Source organism: Canis lupus, chromosome 17 (assembly GCF_003254725.2).
Source record: "Canis lupus dingo isolate Sandy chromosome 17, ASM325472v2, whole genome shotgun sequence".
In the NCBI taxonomy this organism is placed as follows: Eukaryota; Metazoa; Chordata; class Mammalia; order Carnivora; family Canidae; genus Canis; species Canis lupus.
Window position 1 is genome coordinate 53556982 of NC_064259.1, and position 17505 is coordinate 53574486.

General features: G+C 44.0%; 1 protein-coding gene and 1 long non-coding RNA gene across 8 annotated transcripts in view; one reads left to right on the forward strand and one right to left on the reverse strand.

The window, feature by feature from the left end:
- Positions 1-1124: 1124 nt before the first annotated feature.
- LOC118351211 (uncharacterized) lies at positions 1125-4934 on the reverse strand. Of its 2 annotated transcripts, none has more exons than XR_007402910.1 (2): positions 4325-4934; positions 1125-1573 (listed from the first exon to the last, which is right to left on the reverse strand). It is a non-coding gene; the product is annotated as an uncharacterized LOC118351211 (long non-coding RNA). The 2 variants fall into 2 exon arrangements; XR_007402909.1 differs by lacking the exon at positions 4325-4934 and adding an exon at positions 3035-3335.
- Positions 3862-17505, forward strand: part of SLC22A15 (solute carrier family 22 member 15) — an 81518-nt gene continuing 67874 nt past the window's right edge. For all 6 annotated transcript variants that reach the window (XM_035700791.2, XM_025453410.3, XM_035700790.2 and 3 more), the window contains exon 1: positions 3862-4003. In XM_035700791.2, the coding sequence (XP_035556684.1) occupies positions 3917-4003 (87 nt within the window). In that variant the 5' untranslated portion in view covers positions 3862-3916. The remainder of the gene's footprint in view (positions 4004-17505) is intronic.

Sequence of the window (17505 nt, forward strand, 5' to 3'; positions counted from 1 at the left end):
TTTCTAGGGGAAAAAAAAAGGCATGTTAAAATAGGATTTCTAGATTTGTACAAAACAAATGAATGTTTTATAGGGTAATGAAATAATAGATTATCTTTTTTATCGAACATAATCATTTACATCTCCACTGAACAGAAATCTACAAATTTATATGGAGCTGCACAGTATCTAGAATCCAACTTGTAGTAAATACAAAGTTAAATGGAGATAAATTCTCTTACAGAATTAAATAATCCTGGGATACCTGGGTCGCTCAGGAATTGAGTATCTGCCTTCCGTGTCTACCTTCTGCTCAGGGCCTGATCCTGGGGTACCGGATCCAGTCCAGCATTGGGCTCCCCGCAGGGAGTCTGCTTCTCCCTCTGCTTGTGTCTCTGCCTCTTTGTGTCTTTCATGAATAAATAAAATCTTTAAAAAAAAATCAAATAATCCTAGGGTGGGCCTGTTAAACAATGCTTCATTACTACATTGAAAGGATACATAGTCTTCCTCTTGCTTTCTTATTATTTCCAAGTGCAGGTTAATTTTCCTTAACAACAGTTAAGCTTTTTTTTTTTTTTTTTTTAAGATTTTATTTATTTATTCATGAGAGACACAGAGAGAGGCAGAGACCCAGGCAGAGGGAGAAGCAGGCTCCATGCAGAGCCCGATGTGGGACTTGATCCCTGAATTGGGATCATGCCCTGAGCCAAAGGCAGATGCTCAACAACTGAGCCACCCAGGCATCCCAATAGTTAAGTTTTTTAAATAAAACATTTCACATGAATTTTCTCCACCAATGTTTTATTTTTTTATTAAAAATTTTTTTTAATTTTATTTATTTATTAGAGATACAGAGAGAGAGAGAGAGAGGCAGAGACACAGGTAGAGGGAGAAGCAGGCTCCATGCAGGGAGCCCGACGTGGAACTCGATCCTGGGTCTCCAGAATCCCGCCCTGGACCAAAGGTGGCGCCAAACCGCTGAGCCACCGGGGCTGCCCTCCACCAATGTTTTAGCACCACATCAGTAATTTCTGGAGACACCTTATGAAATATTCTGGAATATAACATCTTTATGTCCTCCTGTGTTTTCTCAGATAAAGCATTCTTAGAATTGTTGGGGAGAAAACATTTTCCTCTTACCATTCGAGGTTCTTTGGCTCATTTAATAATAACAAAGCTAGATTAACAGGAGAAAAACATTTAATTTAATGCATACAGGGAATATGATATCCAAGGACAAGTGGGGCACTTGAGACCTATATGCTACCCTGAAATAAGGAATGGAAAAGGGGCTTGGAGTAAAAGGTAAAGGGTGATTCATTGGACAGTAAGAAGAGCAGATGGTTGGTAATTACGTTTGTCTTGCCATTCAGATAAGTCTTTCAGATAAAAAAAGTTATCTCTTAGTAATCATTCTTTTTCTGGGTTAGGCCTCCCATCTAAATTCTTTTAGGCAATTTAAGGAGAAAAAAATGTTTCTTGAGTCCGCTGTACCTCTATTGCCTTCTGCTAAAAATAGTCAACATGCTGAAGTGACACATTTCGGGGAGACTTGTTCTGTATACCTTCAGAATCTTGTGTAGGTAGGTTCCTATAAGTTTGAAAAGAGAATAGGTGTATTAAGTACCTATGAACATTAGAGAAGAGTGTGTAGTTATGTAGATGCTAATAATATAGGAGTAACTACCAAAATAATAATAATAATAATAAATAATAATAATAATGTAATCTGTAGGTCCCCAAAAGAGCAAAAAAGAGATGGGCAGGATAAAAATGGCTTTTGGAGCCCAACAGATGGCCAAAAAGGAAAAGAAGGAAAAAGATGGCAAACAGAAAACAAAATGAAATGGTAGAAATATTTCTAAATATATCACTCACAATAAATATAAGTGGATTTAATTCACATGTTAAAAGATAAAGACTATCAAATTGGATGGACAAAAAGATCCTCCTTCCATAAATATGCCTAGAACATAATGAACACAAAAGTATGAAAATAAAGATTACAAGGAAAATAATACCAAAAGAATCTCTGATGCAGCAATATTAACATTAGACAAAATAAAAATCAAGACAAAAAGCATTAAAAGGGAAAAGAAGTATTTTATCATGATAAAAGAAATGATTCAATTGGTAATTTTACAAACCTACAAAAATAAAAAGAACGTGATAAAAACTGCATAATGATAAACATTTTGGAAGATTCTGACAGTTATTAAAAACTGATATATCCAGTGGAAACATTACTTGAGTACAATTAACAAGCTTGATCTAATATATAGAGAACCTTACACCCAAACAAATGGAGAATATTTGCTATACATTCAGTCCATTTTTCTAAAATGACTGCATACTTGGTCCCAAGAAACCTCAAACAATATCCAAGATTTAATATCATCTCTGTTCGCAAAGCATTTAAATATTTAAAGTACCATTCAACAATAAAAGGATGGTTAAAAACAGCAATAACATTTAACTTGGAGAAAGAAAGAAAGAAAGAAAGAAAGAAAGAAAGAAAGAAAGAAAGAAAGAAAGAGAAAGAAGGAAAAGAGAGAAGGAAAGCAAGCAAGCAAGCAAGCAAGCCTTAACAAACAGTTCATTGGTTTAAAGAGGACATTATGTCATGGAATATTTCAAACTAAAGGCAACAAAAGCCACATGACAAAAGTTGTAGGACAGAGCAAGGAGAAATGCATAGCCTGAAATGTAATTATTCTTTAAAAAGTAAAATGAAAAGCAATTAAGCTAAACTTTCAAGTCATGTACCTAATAAAACAATCACACAGGAATAAAAGTAAGGAGGAATCCACATAATCCATAAAATAGAAAGCAAAGAAACACAGGAGAAAAACCACAAAATAAAAATGGGTCTTTAAAAAAAAAAGAGAGAAACCTCTAGCACGACTGGTACGAGTGAAGAATAAACAATATTAACAATGAAAAATATGGCATAGACAGAGAGAGAGAGCATGATTTTATAAACCCTAAGAGAACAAGATGAACAAGTTTATTACAAACCAAAAAAAGTAATTTAAGAACGGAAAGTCATAACCATGTGCGCAGTCCAGATGGTTTCAAGGAGGGTTTTACCAGACACTTCCAACCCCGCTACGAAGCCGCCGTGAGCTCACGGCCAAACGCAGACGGGGGCAGGAAGGGAGGAAGAGAAGAAACCGTAGGCCTGTCTCACTGTCCTAGATGTGCAGCCTCAGTAAAACATGCGGGGTCCCGGCGTCAGGGCCTGGCCCAGGGAAGGCCGGCAGCTCAGGCGGTGCGGGAACGAGGGGACCGGCTCCCGGGCCCGGCCCCCCTTCCTCCACCCGGCCCGCCCCGCGGATGCCGCCGGCCCTTCCCACCGCGGGGCGCCCTCCCCTCCCGCCCTCCGCCCCCCGCGCTCTCCGCAGGCCCTTGGCCCCCGGGCAGATTGCGGCTCGCAAATGAATCTCGCGGCTTTGCGAGGATTTGCGGCCCCGCGATCCCCACCGAGCTAGCACCGTGAGGGCGCGCTCTCCTCCCGAGGCTCCCGCACGGCCCCCGACTTGTACGAACGGGCACCCGCGCCAGCCGCCGCCAGGCCGCCCCGCCTCCGCGCGCCCGCCCAGGCAGGGCCCGGGTCTCCATCCGCGGGGATGCCGCAGCCCGAGCGCACGCCCGCTTCCCTCGCCCCCGAGGCCGCGCACCCCGGCCTCGCCCGCACCCACCGCCCCGCCGGGAAGCCCCGCGGTCGGGCGGCGGCCGCAGAGCAGCGCCCCGCCCCCGCCCCGCCCCTGCCCCGCCCCCGCCGCTTCCCGCGCTCGCCCCTCCCCGCCCCTCCCCGCCGCGGCCCCCGCCCCCGCCCCCGCCGCCGCGCCCGCGCCCGCGCCCGCGCCCGCGCCCGCTCCGCGCCGCCGGGGCCGAGCCGGGGCCGAGCCGGGGCCGCCGGGCCGGGCCAGCCATGGAGGTGGAGGAGGCGTTCCAGGCGGTGGGGGAGATGGGCATCTACCAGATGTACTTGTGCTTCCTGCTGGCGGTGCTGCTGCAGGTGAGTGCCCCGCCCCCGCCGACCCCCGCCCCCGCCGCAGGCGCGCCAACCCCGGGGGCCCCAGCCCCCCGCCCCCCGCCCCCCGCCCCCCGCGCGAGCCGAGGTCGCCGAGGTCGCCGAGGTCGCCGAGGTCGCCGCCGGGCCTGGCCTGCGAGCCTGCCCCCTAGGGCGGTGCCCCCCCGCCACCCCGCCACCCCGCGTGGGGGAAGGAGCGCGGGAGCTGTGCTTCAGCCTTTGAGCCGGAGGATAAACGGTGCCCATTTCCCCGGTTACCTGCGAGACGCGGGGAATGCGCCAGGGGATGGAGGGGATTGTCCTCACCTGTGGCTCCGGTCACCTTGGAATCCGGGGCCCTGGGAGAGCCCGGCCCCATCCCGAGCGGCCTCCCTCACGTCTGGGTCTCCGCTCACCGTCTTTCCCTGGGTTCCAGGGGGCCTCCTGTGCCAGATGCTTTCCGTGAAGAGGCTTTATTTCACTCGGGTGCAAGTTCTGCTGGGTCATTCTGCCCAGAGGCCAGCCTCGGGCTGAGACTTTTACAAGCTGAATAAGGCCGTCTACGACGTGTGCTTATAAAATAGAATCGTTTCTTGGTTGCACAGAACTCTCAGACTGCTTGCCCACCCCAGCTTAGAAATGTAGGTTTTGGAATGCTCAAGGTCACTATAGATAGACTCTGCCAGGCAGGAGTTACTCCTCCTTTGCCAGCCTGACTGGGCCACTGAGCATCAGTTACTTCTCCCGATATTCTAAAGGCGCTTCATTCACACATTCTTTACTGGTATCTACTGTGAGTGAGTCCTTGTACCACCCCTTCATTCAACACCTGTTTAGTGAGTGCCTACTATGTGCTTAGCAGGGGCCACAGTGGTGGACAAAGCAAAGCCCCTTTCCCTTGAAGCTTATCTTCTGGGGGGTTGGGGGGAGAGGCAGGCAGACAGTTAAACGAGTACAATGACCTGCAATGATAATTATCCTGGGGAAAGTATAGGGAAGTCATGAGTCTAACCGCCACTCCAACCAGTTGCTTAAATCCCACATAAGGCAACTGCTCAACAGGAAGATGGGGGTGGGGAAGGGTACAGGCTGTCTTACTGATTACTTTTTCCACTAAAATATTTGCAAGTTCAGCCGATTTTATCACCAGCCAGAAAACCTATTCGAATGATGGACTGATAGAGGTTGTCAGTCCTTTTTCTAGCAAAGCCAGTTGTTAGTTCACAAATCTGCAGTATTCTGAAGTTCCTTTATGTTCGTTGTTTCAGCTTTAAATGTAATTTTCATGTGGGGAAAAAGTATTTCCTAAATCACAAAAGAGTGAACAGAATTGTATCCGTGATGCCTGATGTTCATTTATAATACGTTTTCTTTGGGAAAATTCTTTTTCTTTCCTCTTCTAACCAAGCATCCCAGAAATATGACTCCTTTTCTGAACAGTGCCACCTCCCATCCCTGTACTCCACCTGCTGTCGTTATCTTCTTACAGGCCTAGACAGGTATCCACGCACAGAGAAGAAGTTTATCTTGAGGGAGTGCCGCCTTGGAATAGCCACTGATCTGAGTTCAGGACCTGTTGTTTCTGTTGCTTACTCTTCTTTATGATTGACCCAGTTGGTTAGTGTTTATTTTATTAATTTTTTTTTTTTTTTTTTTTTTTAAATTTTTTTTAATTTTATTTATTTATTTATGATATTCACACAGAGAGAGAGAGAGAGAGAGGCAGAGACACAGGCAGAGGGAGAAGCAGGCTCCATGCACTGGGAGCCCGACGTGGGATTCGATCCCGGGTCTCCAGGATCGCGCCCTGGGCCAAAGGCAGGCGCTAAACCGCTGCGCCACCCAGGGATCCCTATTTTATTAATTTTTTAATCTTTTTTTTTTAAGATTTTTATTTATCTATTCATGAGAGACAGAGAGAGAGAGAGGCAGAGACACAGGCAGAGGGAGAAGCAGGCTCCATGCTGGGAGCCCAACACGGGACTCGACCCCCGTCCTCCAGGATCACACCCTCGGCTAATGGCAGGTGCTAAACCGCTGAGCCACCCCGGCTGCCCTGGTTAGTGTTTAGTAGCAAAGAGCTCTAAGCCTGTGACTGACTGTCCACTGATGCCTGCCTGACATGTGGTCAGTGTTTGCCATCAAAGAACTAGATCTTTTTTTAAATTTTAAATTATTTTTTTTATTGGAGTTCAATTTGCCAACATATAGCATATCACCCAGTGCTCATCCCATCAAGTGCCCCCCTCAGTGCCCATCACCCAGTCACCCCAGCCCCCCGCCCACCTCCCCTTCCACTACCCCTGTTTGTTTCCCAGAGTTAGGAGTCAAAGAATCAGATCTTAAGAGTGTTGGGGGGCACCTGGGTGGCTCAGTGGTTGAGTGTCTGCCTTTGGCTCAGGGCATGATCCCGGGGTCCTGGAATCGAGTCTTGCATCGGGCTCCCCGCAGGAAGCCTGCTTCTCCCTCTGCCAGTGTCTCTGCCTCTCTCTCTCTCTGTGTCTCTCATGAGTAAATGGATAAAATCTTAAAAAAAAAAAAAAAAAAAAACGTTGGGAATAAGTGATGTTTATTTTGTAGGTGTGGGCTGGGAGGCACCCTGTAGCTGTATCTATCCCAACAGGGTAGATGGGTCCATCCAGACAGAAGTGAATCCTTCATAGTGGTACCTGTTTATGAGGACTTAACCACCCCATTGAGATACATGATTCAGGTGGTCCTGAGGTCGCCCATAGCTATCCTGGATATGACAGTGACATCACCAAAGATCTCTCTACCAAGTCTGTTGTTGGAGATGGTTTCAGCTAGGCTCGGCCTGTGAGTGGGAGTCCTGGGAGCCTTATTACACAGTTGTAAAATGATGCTTTCATTATCTTGTGGAGGTTGCTTCTTCCAACAGAGGAAAAAGTAAGAAGCCCTATTCAGGGTAGGCTCAGGTGGGAAGTTGATGTTTGCTTTAAAACCCAAAGCCCCGGAGTGCCTGCTGGCTCAGTTGGTGGAACCTTGATCTTGGTGTTGTGAGTTCGAGCCCCATATTGGGTATAGAGGTGACTTAAAAAAATTCGAGATAAAACCCAAAGCCCTGGTGTACCGTTGCCCAAGGAACGAACAGACCACCTGCGCAGCAGCAGTGCCAGGGAGAGGGAGCCCTGCCAGGGAGCCCTGCACGTTGTAGATGGGATTGCCAGAGAGAGGGTCAGCCAGACAGGGAGCCTCTGCTACAGCAGGAGCCTTTTCTGCATCTGTGGTTTGGTAATGACCATCCCCAGCTGAGAAACACAAAACTAGAGAGACAGAGATAGCAGGTTTTATATCCTTTCCTTTATTTCCTTCTGGGGCCATTATTATTATTTTTAAATAAAGGTTTTAACTGCCTTTACTTCAGACATATCCCAAGTTCAAACTAAAAGAACAAAACCTGAGGATGCCTGAGTGGCTCAGTGGTTGTGCACCTGCCTTGGGCTCAGGGCGTGATCTCAGGGTCCAGGATTGAGTCCCGCATTGCTATCCCCTTGAGGAGCCTGCTTCTCCCTCTGCCTGTGTCTCTGCCTTTCTCTGTGTCTCTCATGAACAAATAAAATCTTCAAAAAATAAAAATCAAAAATCAAAAGCACAAAACCACATTACAAAGCCAACTCTCAGGGTCTTTAGGTTAACTGTTTTCACGGATTATTGATACCATCTTGGAGCTCATCAAAAGTTACCTCAATATCCAGTTTCCTTCAGCTAGGAGACTTAACATTCACACTCTTTGTAAACACAATCTTTGAAATCTCTGTAGTGGTCAGCTTTCAGATACATGAGGAACAGATATAGATTTTGTAGAGTTCAAAAAAAAAAAAAAAGATTTTGTAGACTTCTCTTTATATGATGCAGATGCCCCTGATAATAGTGATAATGTGGTTTGAAAGTACATAAGCAAAAATCTAAAGGAAAAAATAAGTGCCTTATATAAAAATAGTCTTATGAACAAGCGGTAGTGTTTACAGTTTTGCAGTTAGTGAAATTCTCACTCTCCAGAAATGTGTGCCTTCCCTTGGGTAAGAGCTATTTGTGGTATTTAAATATGAATTATTCTGTGTACATTGTTTCTATTTCCTGACAGTGATTCAGGGTTGACACCATCATCATTATTTGGTGTTTGTGTATGTGTGTGTTTATTTGCCAGGCTGTCTGGAGGAGGAGTGTTGGAATACAATTCTTTGTTTTTGGATCCCTTTAGACACAGAGTGAAAATGGATCCTACTTCTTTGTTCTAAGCTATAGACTCCAGCTCCTTCATTTTCCTAGGGATCACGAATCACAGATTGTAGTATAATTTGCACAGGGCCTAAAACATCCATTAGCAAGCAAGAACCTATAACCCATAACAAGCATTAGTTTCACCAGCAAAATCGTGATGTCACTGTGAACCAGAGCTTGAGGTATGTATGGTCCTCAATGATGTGCATTATTTTAATAGAAACTCTTAATAACCCCAACCTTATTTATCAGATCCAGTGCATTCAAGTCATTTACGCAATAAATACCTTCTTTAGGAGGTCGAATGATTGACCAGGTAGTGTGCAGAAGAGAAGAGTGCATTAGTCAACATGTGAAAAGATGTTTACCTTCGGTAGTCATCTGGGACAGGTGTATTAAAGGACTATGAAATATCATTTCACACTTATTAGATTAGCAAACATTAAATAGTCTAACAGTACAGGTGTGATGAAGATGAGGAGAAGCGGGGACTAGCAGTTTAGAGAACAATTTGGCACTAACACAATTAAAACCCAGCATTGGACTCCTAGTGTACATCATCCCGCTGTCTCTTGAACATGTGCATAAGGATGTCATGCATATCCAGGATGTTTATTGCAGCACCATTTGTAATAACAAAAGTTAGTGGCCACCTGAATGACTCTCAAAAAGGGACCAGATAATTAAAATGTGGTAGAAATTTGATAGAATATAACAGTTGAAGTAAATGAAGCAGATCTATAAATAGCCACAGGAATGAATTTTTAAAACACGATGTTAAATGAAGAAAAAAAAAAAACAGCCAGCGTGATGTGTACAATGTGATACTTAGCTCTTCATAAAAATTTGTACAAACATAGGAAACAATCCCACATTTGGTTTATGAATGTAAATGGACAATGTAGAAGTATAAACACATGGAGTGGAAGGCTCCACGCTCAATTCAAAGGTTGGTTACCTCCAGGGGATGAAGGGACAGGTTGGGACTAGAAAGGCTATCAACGAGATTTGCTCTGTATTCGTAATACTGTATTTTAAAAATCGGAAGCAAATATAATAAAAGAAACCAGTTAATTGTATGGGTGGGTTGATGAATTTTATTTTGTTTTGCTTCTCTGTTAAGTTTTGAAAAACAAAAATGTTTAGAAAAGATGTCCAGGGATCCCTGGGTGGCACAGGGGTTTGGCGCCTGCCTTTGGCCCAGGGCGCGATCCTGGAGACCCGGGATCGAATCCCACGTCGGGCTCCCGGTGCATGGAGCCTGCTTCTCCCTCTGCCTGTGTCTCTGCCTCATTCTCTCTCTCTCTCTGTGACTATCACAAATAAATAAAAATTAAAAAAAAAAAAAAGAAAAGATGTCCATACTTAGAAGAAAATTCACCATATGGGAATACCCGTCCACTCTCCCATTGCTGTTCCTTTAACCAGTTAGCCTTGGAAATTGCGGTCAGTGAATTTCACAGTTAGGAGCTTGGGGTCGAGGGAGTTTTGTTCAGGGAGCTTTACTAAACTCTGTATAGAGCACTGTCACAACGAATGTCTCCTGCCGGCTTGCATCTGCCTCCGTGTCTTAATCTCCCCAGGAGATGCATGGAAAGACTTCCTTTGGTGAGATAGCTCTAAGGTGGTCCCAACCCCTCCACCCTAAGCAAGTTCCTAGAGGAAACATCAGTGAAGACCTCTCCATGTTAGTCATTAGGACCAGTCCTTGTGCCTCAAGGGATTCTCTCTCAGCACCACCAGGTGTTCAGCCGGGATGAGAACTTGTGGCATCAGTTAGAGCTGCTCTATCCTGACTCCAAGAACATCGAGCATCCACCATGGTTTGCAGCTAGTTTGAGCAAGTTTTATGCTGCCCTACCCTCAGATGTAGTACTCTCTGCCCTCAGACTGTGGCCGTGAGTTGGGGTGATAAACCGGGGACCCTTTTCTCGTGTTCTTCCATCACTTTAGGTGAATGGGGCACCATAGTTCAGAGAGACCAGAGCTACACTTGGCCCCAGTCTGTCCTCAGGAAAGCTGTTGTCTATAGACAGACACTGCCCCCTGGTGTAAAGCAGATGAAGTTGCAGACCAGATTTCCATCTAGGGCGGTTATGGAGATAAATGGAGCCTCCAGGAGCTTTAAGGAAGCTCCTCTGAGCCTGGAGCCTCCGGCATCTCAAGAATTGGAATATGCCTTGGAAAGCAAAGCTCAACACCTCTGCAGCGCCCACATCCCAGCAGCATGCCTGCCAGGGCCACCCACAGCACAGCTGCTTAACATGTGCCCTGACACAGAAGGTATTACCTTAATAAGACAGTACACACACACACACACACACACACACACACACACACACGTCATTAAAATTGTGAAGACAGTAAGACCACCAGACTGGAATGCTGTGACCCTCTGCTGTGAGATGGCTGAGGGCGTCTCTGTAGGTAGGTCTCAGTCATTACTGTGCTCTGGGAAATGGCTGGACCATGAGTGTCTAATTAATTTGTTTTGCAAGTTCAGAATTTCTTAAAGTTGCCCAATGCCCGGCAGTTGGTTGGCATTGTGTCAGTGTCACCTTGAGGTCTGCAGAATATGAGCTTGATTCATCCACACAGTCAGAGGCTGCCTTAGGAGGGAGAGCCAGCAAATCCCAAGACACACACAGGAATCTCGTCTCTGGTTTCCTTAACCAAATATTCAGGCAGAAACAGTCGTCTGCACTTATGGGAATCATGTGATGCTCATCAAGTCATATACAGTGATTGTACAAAAAAGGGAAAATATAGAAAAAAAGGAAAAAAAAACCCACCAGAACTTCGACCACCCAGACATGAAACATGCTCCCATTTCAGTGGCTTGCCTTCCAGACTTTTTATTATACGAATGTGTACATTTGTCGTTTTGTGTGTGTAAATTTGTATCCTAATCTGATTTTTGTCTCTCAGTGGTATTGTGAATGCCTTACTGTGCTCATAAATGAACAACCACATATTTTCTAATGGCTGTAGTGTGGTGTTCCAACGTATGGCTGTACTATAATTTGCTTATTCCGTTCTCTCTTGTTGCAAATGTAGGCTTGTTGGTTTCTCTTTTTCACAGCTCTGAAACCCATGCACTTGGGCGGTAGTCTTCTCCTACTTGGGTGTTGACTACACTTCCTAAGCTCAGATTTCTCTTGACTCCATTGCTCCCTTTCACCCCAGATGTTCTTTCTTTCAACTTTATGGGTGGTATAGAAATGTCAACTTCCTAAATACCCCTTCCTTTTACTTCAGAATTTTTATTCTGAAATTTTTGTTCTGAATGCTCACCTAGCATTATAGTTTTCCAAACGTCCAAGAAGAAGACATCTCTACCCTCCTTCCAGGGATATCCTCTGACCTTTGTTCTTGATTCTGTATTACTCCATTTCATTAGTCATTTCTAATCTAATCTTTTTGTTTTAAAGATTTTATTTATTTATTCATGAGAGACACACACAGAGTGAGGCAGAGACTCAGGCAGAGGGAGAAGCAGGCTCCATGCAGGGAGCCCGATGTGGGACTCAATCCCAGGACTCCAGGATCATGCTCTGGGCCAAAGGCAGGCGTTAAACTGCTGAGCCACCCAGGGATCCCGGTTTGTTTTTTGTTTTTTTTTTTTAATTTTGTTAGTTAACCTACAGGGCAGCATTGGTTTCTGGAGTAGGATTCTGGGATTCATCACTTACACACAACACCCGGTGCTCATCACAAGTGCCCTCTCCTCATTTCTAATCTTTTATCTTTCTACATGACATGATGTCCCAAAGAATGGCTTGCGTGGTAGGTTTAGGGGTATATGGAAATAGTATTAAATTGCATCAGCTAATAAAGTGACAAGGTGATTCCCTCTTTAGTTCTTCCTTAATCTGTCTTTCATCTAAGAGGAAAGTCTCCTTTGGTGTTAGCACTTCTCAATACATTTGCAAATATTTCTGTCTGAGCAAAGGGAATGGATTAGAAGTAAGGCTTAAAGAAAGCTCAGACCTTTCTGAGCTTTCTGAGCAGAAAACATTACCCTGTTGGAATTTAATAACTTTATTCTGGTTTTAATTTATTTACTCTACCTTTTCATTTAAAACTTCTTTTTTAAGTTCTGAAACATTTCAAACAAAATACAGGAAATAATGTCATAAACATACGTATATCTACTTCCAGATTTGTTAAGTGCTAATGTATCATGTTTGTTCAAGGTGGTGTCAGTCACAGTTCAGCCAGAGAGGCAGGAAGCAGAACTCCTGGGATGGGGACACATGTGGGTATATATAAATGTGTGTGTTTATCATATATATTTGTATATATTATTATGCATGTAGTCAATGAATTATTACAGAAATTTGACCATATGCAATTGGGGGAGCTGGCTAAACAGTCCCTGTGAAGTTGCTGTCTTTGTGTCTGATGTTAGAGCTTGAGTCTGCAGGGAAGGCAGTCTGGAAGGGAAACTGACCTGGAAGCCATCAGAATTGACTGGAAACTGTGTCATTCTCACTGCCTTCAGCCTTGATGAAGCACCTGCCTTTCATTGTGGAACTCAATGCACACCTAGCCCAGGAGTCAGAGATGCTGAGGGAGGGTCCAGGGGATTGTGGCTCAACTGCAGGCTCAGCTGCCCTGTTCCACCAACAAAGTGAACCAACAAAGAACTGGCAATGTATGGGAGGCACAGAAGCACGTGCCCCAACCTTCTGAGCATAAAAAGCAAGAATGGCTGCTCCTTTGCTTTCACTCCTCTCCCCAGATCTTGCTTGAAAATACCTCTTGTGGCTCACCTTTTTTTTTTAAAGATTATTTATTTGTGTGTGAGAGAGAGAGCAAGCAAGAGAGAGAGCAAGAGAGCCAGAGAACACAAGTTGGGGGGAATGGCAGAGGGAGAAGGAGAAACAGGCTCCCTGCTGAGCAGGGAGGCCCATGGGGGGCTCAATCCCAGGACCCTGAAATGACCCGAGCCAAAGGCAGATACTTAACTGACTGAGCCACCCAGGTGACCCTCTTGTGTCCTACCTTACATAAAAACATACTAGGCAACACTTGGGATTATGACATGGTGTTTATTTTTGTAGTTCTATTTGACTGGTCATATCTCTATTGGTATAAAATTGTATTTCTCTGCAAATTTGCTTAAGTTAAAAAATTTTAATTGAATTTATAAATGACATATCTGCTAAAGGCTTAGTATCCAAAATATATTAAAAACTTCTAAAACTCAACACCCCGAAAATGAATAATACAATTTAAAAATGGGCAAAATTGCAGCCTGTGTGGCTCAGCAGTTTAGCGCCTACCTTTGGCCCAGGCATGATCCTGGAGACCCAGGATCGAGTCCCACGTCGGGCTCCCTGCATGGGGCTGGCTTCTCCCTCTGCCTGTGTCTTTGCCTCTTTCTCTCTGTGTATCTCTCATGAATAAATAAATAAAATCATTTTAAAAAAATGGGCAGAAGACATGAATAGACATTTTTCCAAAGAAAACTTACAGATGGCCAACAGACACATGAAAAGATGTTCAATATCACTGCTCATCAGGGAAATGCAAATCAAAACCACAATGAGATAGTACCTCACAACTGTCAGAATAGCTAAAATCAACAACACAAGTAATAACAGGTGTTGGCAGGGATATGGAGAAAGGGGAACCCTCTTGCACTGTTGGTGGGAATGCTACTGGTGTAGCCATTCTGGAGAACAGTATGGAGTTTCCTCAAAAATTTGAAATTGGAACTACCCTACAATCCAGCAATCGCACTACCAGGTATTTTCCTGAAGGATACAAACATGCTAATTCAAAAGGACACAGCCCCCCAATGTTTATAGCAGCATTATCTACATTAGCCAAATCATAGAAACAACCAGGTGTCCATCAATTGATGACTGTATAAAGAAGATGTGGTGTGTGTGTGTGTGTGTGTATACACACAATGGAATATTACCCATAAAAATGAAATCTAATAATTTGCAATGACATGAATGGAGCTGGAGAGTATTATGTTAAGCAAAATAAATCAGTAAGAGAAAGACAAATACCATATAATTTCACTCGTGAAATTTAAGAAACAAAACAAATGAGCAAAGGGAAAAAAAGAGAGGCAAACCAAGAAAGAGACACTAAACTCTAAAGAACACATTGATGGTTACCAGAGGGGAGAGGATGGGGGGTGGGTGAAATAGGTGATGGGGATTAAGGAGTGCACTTGTCAGGGTAAGTACTGAGTAATGTATGGAAATGTAGAATCCCTATATTATACACCTGAAACTAATATTACACTGTATGTTAACTGACTGGAATTTATTTTTTTTAAGATTTTATTTATTTATTTGAGAGAGAAGAACACAAATGGGGGAGAGGGAAAAGCAGATTTCCCGCTGAGCAGGGAGCCCAATGTGGGACTCTATCCCAGGACCCTGGGATCATGCCCTGATCCAAAGACAGCTACCAACTGAGCTACCCAGGTGCCCCAACTAACTGGAATTTAAATAAAATTAAAAGACTGTTAAGTAAATAATAGAAAAGAGAAAATGGGTACATAAAACCAGATAACCAGATAACCAGATGACTGAAATTTGGGAAAAACTGAGTGAACCCTGTAATACTTCAGAGAACACTAAAAATACATTCTTTGCTTTCCTGACTCCGATTGTCTTTTTTGTTTTTTGGGGGTTTTTTGGCCTAATAACCCCTTACAAGTCTTTTACTTCCTAGCTCGGGTGTCAAGCAAGCTTTTCTTTATTCTCCCAGTTGGAATTCCCATTCACTTTCTTTGTGTTCTCATTAACCTCATTTCTACCATGGCTAATACCGCGTTTGTCAAAATCGGCCTTGTGTTTGCGGCTTTGTGCATATTTGTTGTCCTCAGTTGAATGTATTTGCCTAGAAGGAAGTAATTGTTTCCTAGCCATCCTTGTTATCACCTGAGGCTCATAATATAATGTGTTGTAAAGTGTTGGTACTCACTACAATTTTTTAAGAATGAAGCAGAAGTAACAGAAGGAAGATGGTCAGGTGATGGTATTCCCATTTTATTTGAGAGAAAAGATTGAGAGGGAGGGAAAAACAGATGCAGATTAAATCACTGTTTACCCAAATGCTTAATTTGTCCAAAGTCTTCATTAGTGGTTGGAACCAGGATTAGGTCCTGGAATTACTAGGTTGTCATCCATCATCATCTATTTTTCCCCCTACACCATTCTGTAAGGAAGTAGTTAACAAAATGTATCCTAGGCTCTTATGTATACAGTGGGTTAACTTGGAAGGATAGAGAAATGTAAGTTAGGGTTTCTTTCCTTTAAGATATGAGAAATCATTAACAAATTAGAATTTCACTATATCTACAATGTGCAGAATAATATTTCCCCCCGTAAATAGTGCAGCCACCCAATGGATGCTTTGGAAATTAAGAAGGGAGCCATTGGTGTCGTCAGGAGTGGCTTGTTGAAGACTTCAGAGGGACTGAGCTTAAGCTGAACTTTGGAGCTTGGGTTTAAAGAGAAATGGGAGGGTCATTTCAGATGGAAAACCATAAAATTGGAAAAAAACATGGAGAAGAGAGAGTGGCCTGTACCCTTGCCCACACAAAGTGTGGTCCAGACCAGCAGCCTTGCACTCATGAGAACTTGCTAGAGATGTGGCACTGGGTCTCCCCCAGGCTGTGGGATCAGAAAAGTTTGGGAAGTGCTGATAGATACCACTTGTAAGGGGCTGTACAGTTTATGGTTGGGTGAAGAAACATCCCATTTGACACTCTGAATAGGTTAATTAGATCCCAATGAATTAGATCAAGAGGTGGACTACTAGCATTCAATCTCACTGAAAGAAAACATGAAGTTTGGAGAGGTTTTGATTTGCTGTAAGTTTACTAGAGCTGAGGTTCTGAGGAATAGAGATTCCACGTGCTTTTTATACCACGTGATGAAAAGTCACATTTGGGGATTTAAGTAGGCTAGGACAGAAAGCTTGAATGCAGATTGGGTGGCAGTTGGATCATACAGTGGAGATCTGGAATGTTAGAGCATTTGTCACTTACCCATTAATAGGTTTTGGCCAGAAGAGCTTCATGAGGAGCATCTCAGGGAGACCAATCTGATGGCATTACGTGGATGAATTAGAGTCAGGAAGAAGCAGGACTTGAGACATCACTAATTCAGAGGCAATAACTGAATATATTTTTTAAAGATTTTATTTATTTGACAGAGCACATGTGTATGTGAGCGCTAGCTGGGGGAGCAGCAGGCTCTCCCATGAGCAGGGAGCCCAACTCAGGGCTTGATCCCAGGACCCCAGGATCATGGCCTGAGCCAAAGGCAGACTCTTAGCCCACTGAGCCACTCAGGTGCCCCAATAATTAAATATTTTAAATTTAAAAAACAGTGGTATTGGTAAGTCACCCAACAAATATTTATTGAATACCCAATTTGTGCTGGGCCCTGGGCGCTTGGTCCTGTAGTTCCTGTTGTGCTCATGTAATGCTACTGGTTGAGTCAATTACATAACTGAGTCGGAAGTGGTGCAGAAAAGACCCAACAGTAATGACAATAAAGTCATCTTTGTTTTTTCCCGTTTGTTTTTTTTTTTTTTTTTTCCCTTTCTCTGAGGGAATCTCTGGCCTTGAAGTCTGGTGACTCCCATTCTCATCCTGGTTTTGCTATTATTCTACATGACCTTGGATGATTCACCTAATTGTTCTGTTGCCCATTTTTCCTACTGAAAACATCAGCGTCATACTTACCATGACTTCACAGCACAAGGTATTGTGATGAGATAATTTATGGGGGGCATTTTTGGTTTCCGGAGCATTACATTATAATGCCATTGACATAAAATCATTTTTGAAACCTTCACTTTCTGCAACTTCAAAAATTTCAGTTCCCTAGTGCATTTTTGTCACTTTTCTTATTATAATGATATTGAGAGGGGGGAAAAATGTAGCCATCTGTGGCACTTGTTCTTTCCTGGAGGTAGTGTTGAAGAAGATAATGGTCTCTTTGCGATGTTGTTGGCCTCACTCCGAAGGAGCGTGGGTGGTGGTTTCTGATTGTGGCTTTAAGGCCCATCTGCTGATGGATGTGGTCATTAGACAAGAATATGTGGGTGAGGGTGTGCGTGGTAACTGGTAATAGCAGAGACATGATGGAGAGAGTATTTGGACTCTGGGGAGAAAAGTGTGTGTGTGTGGGGGGGGGGGTGTGGGGGTGTGCATGAGGGTGGGGTGGGCCCTGGGAACATTGTGAGGGGTGGAAGGAGGGCAGAGAAGATGAGAAGGTCGAAGT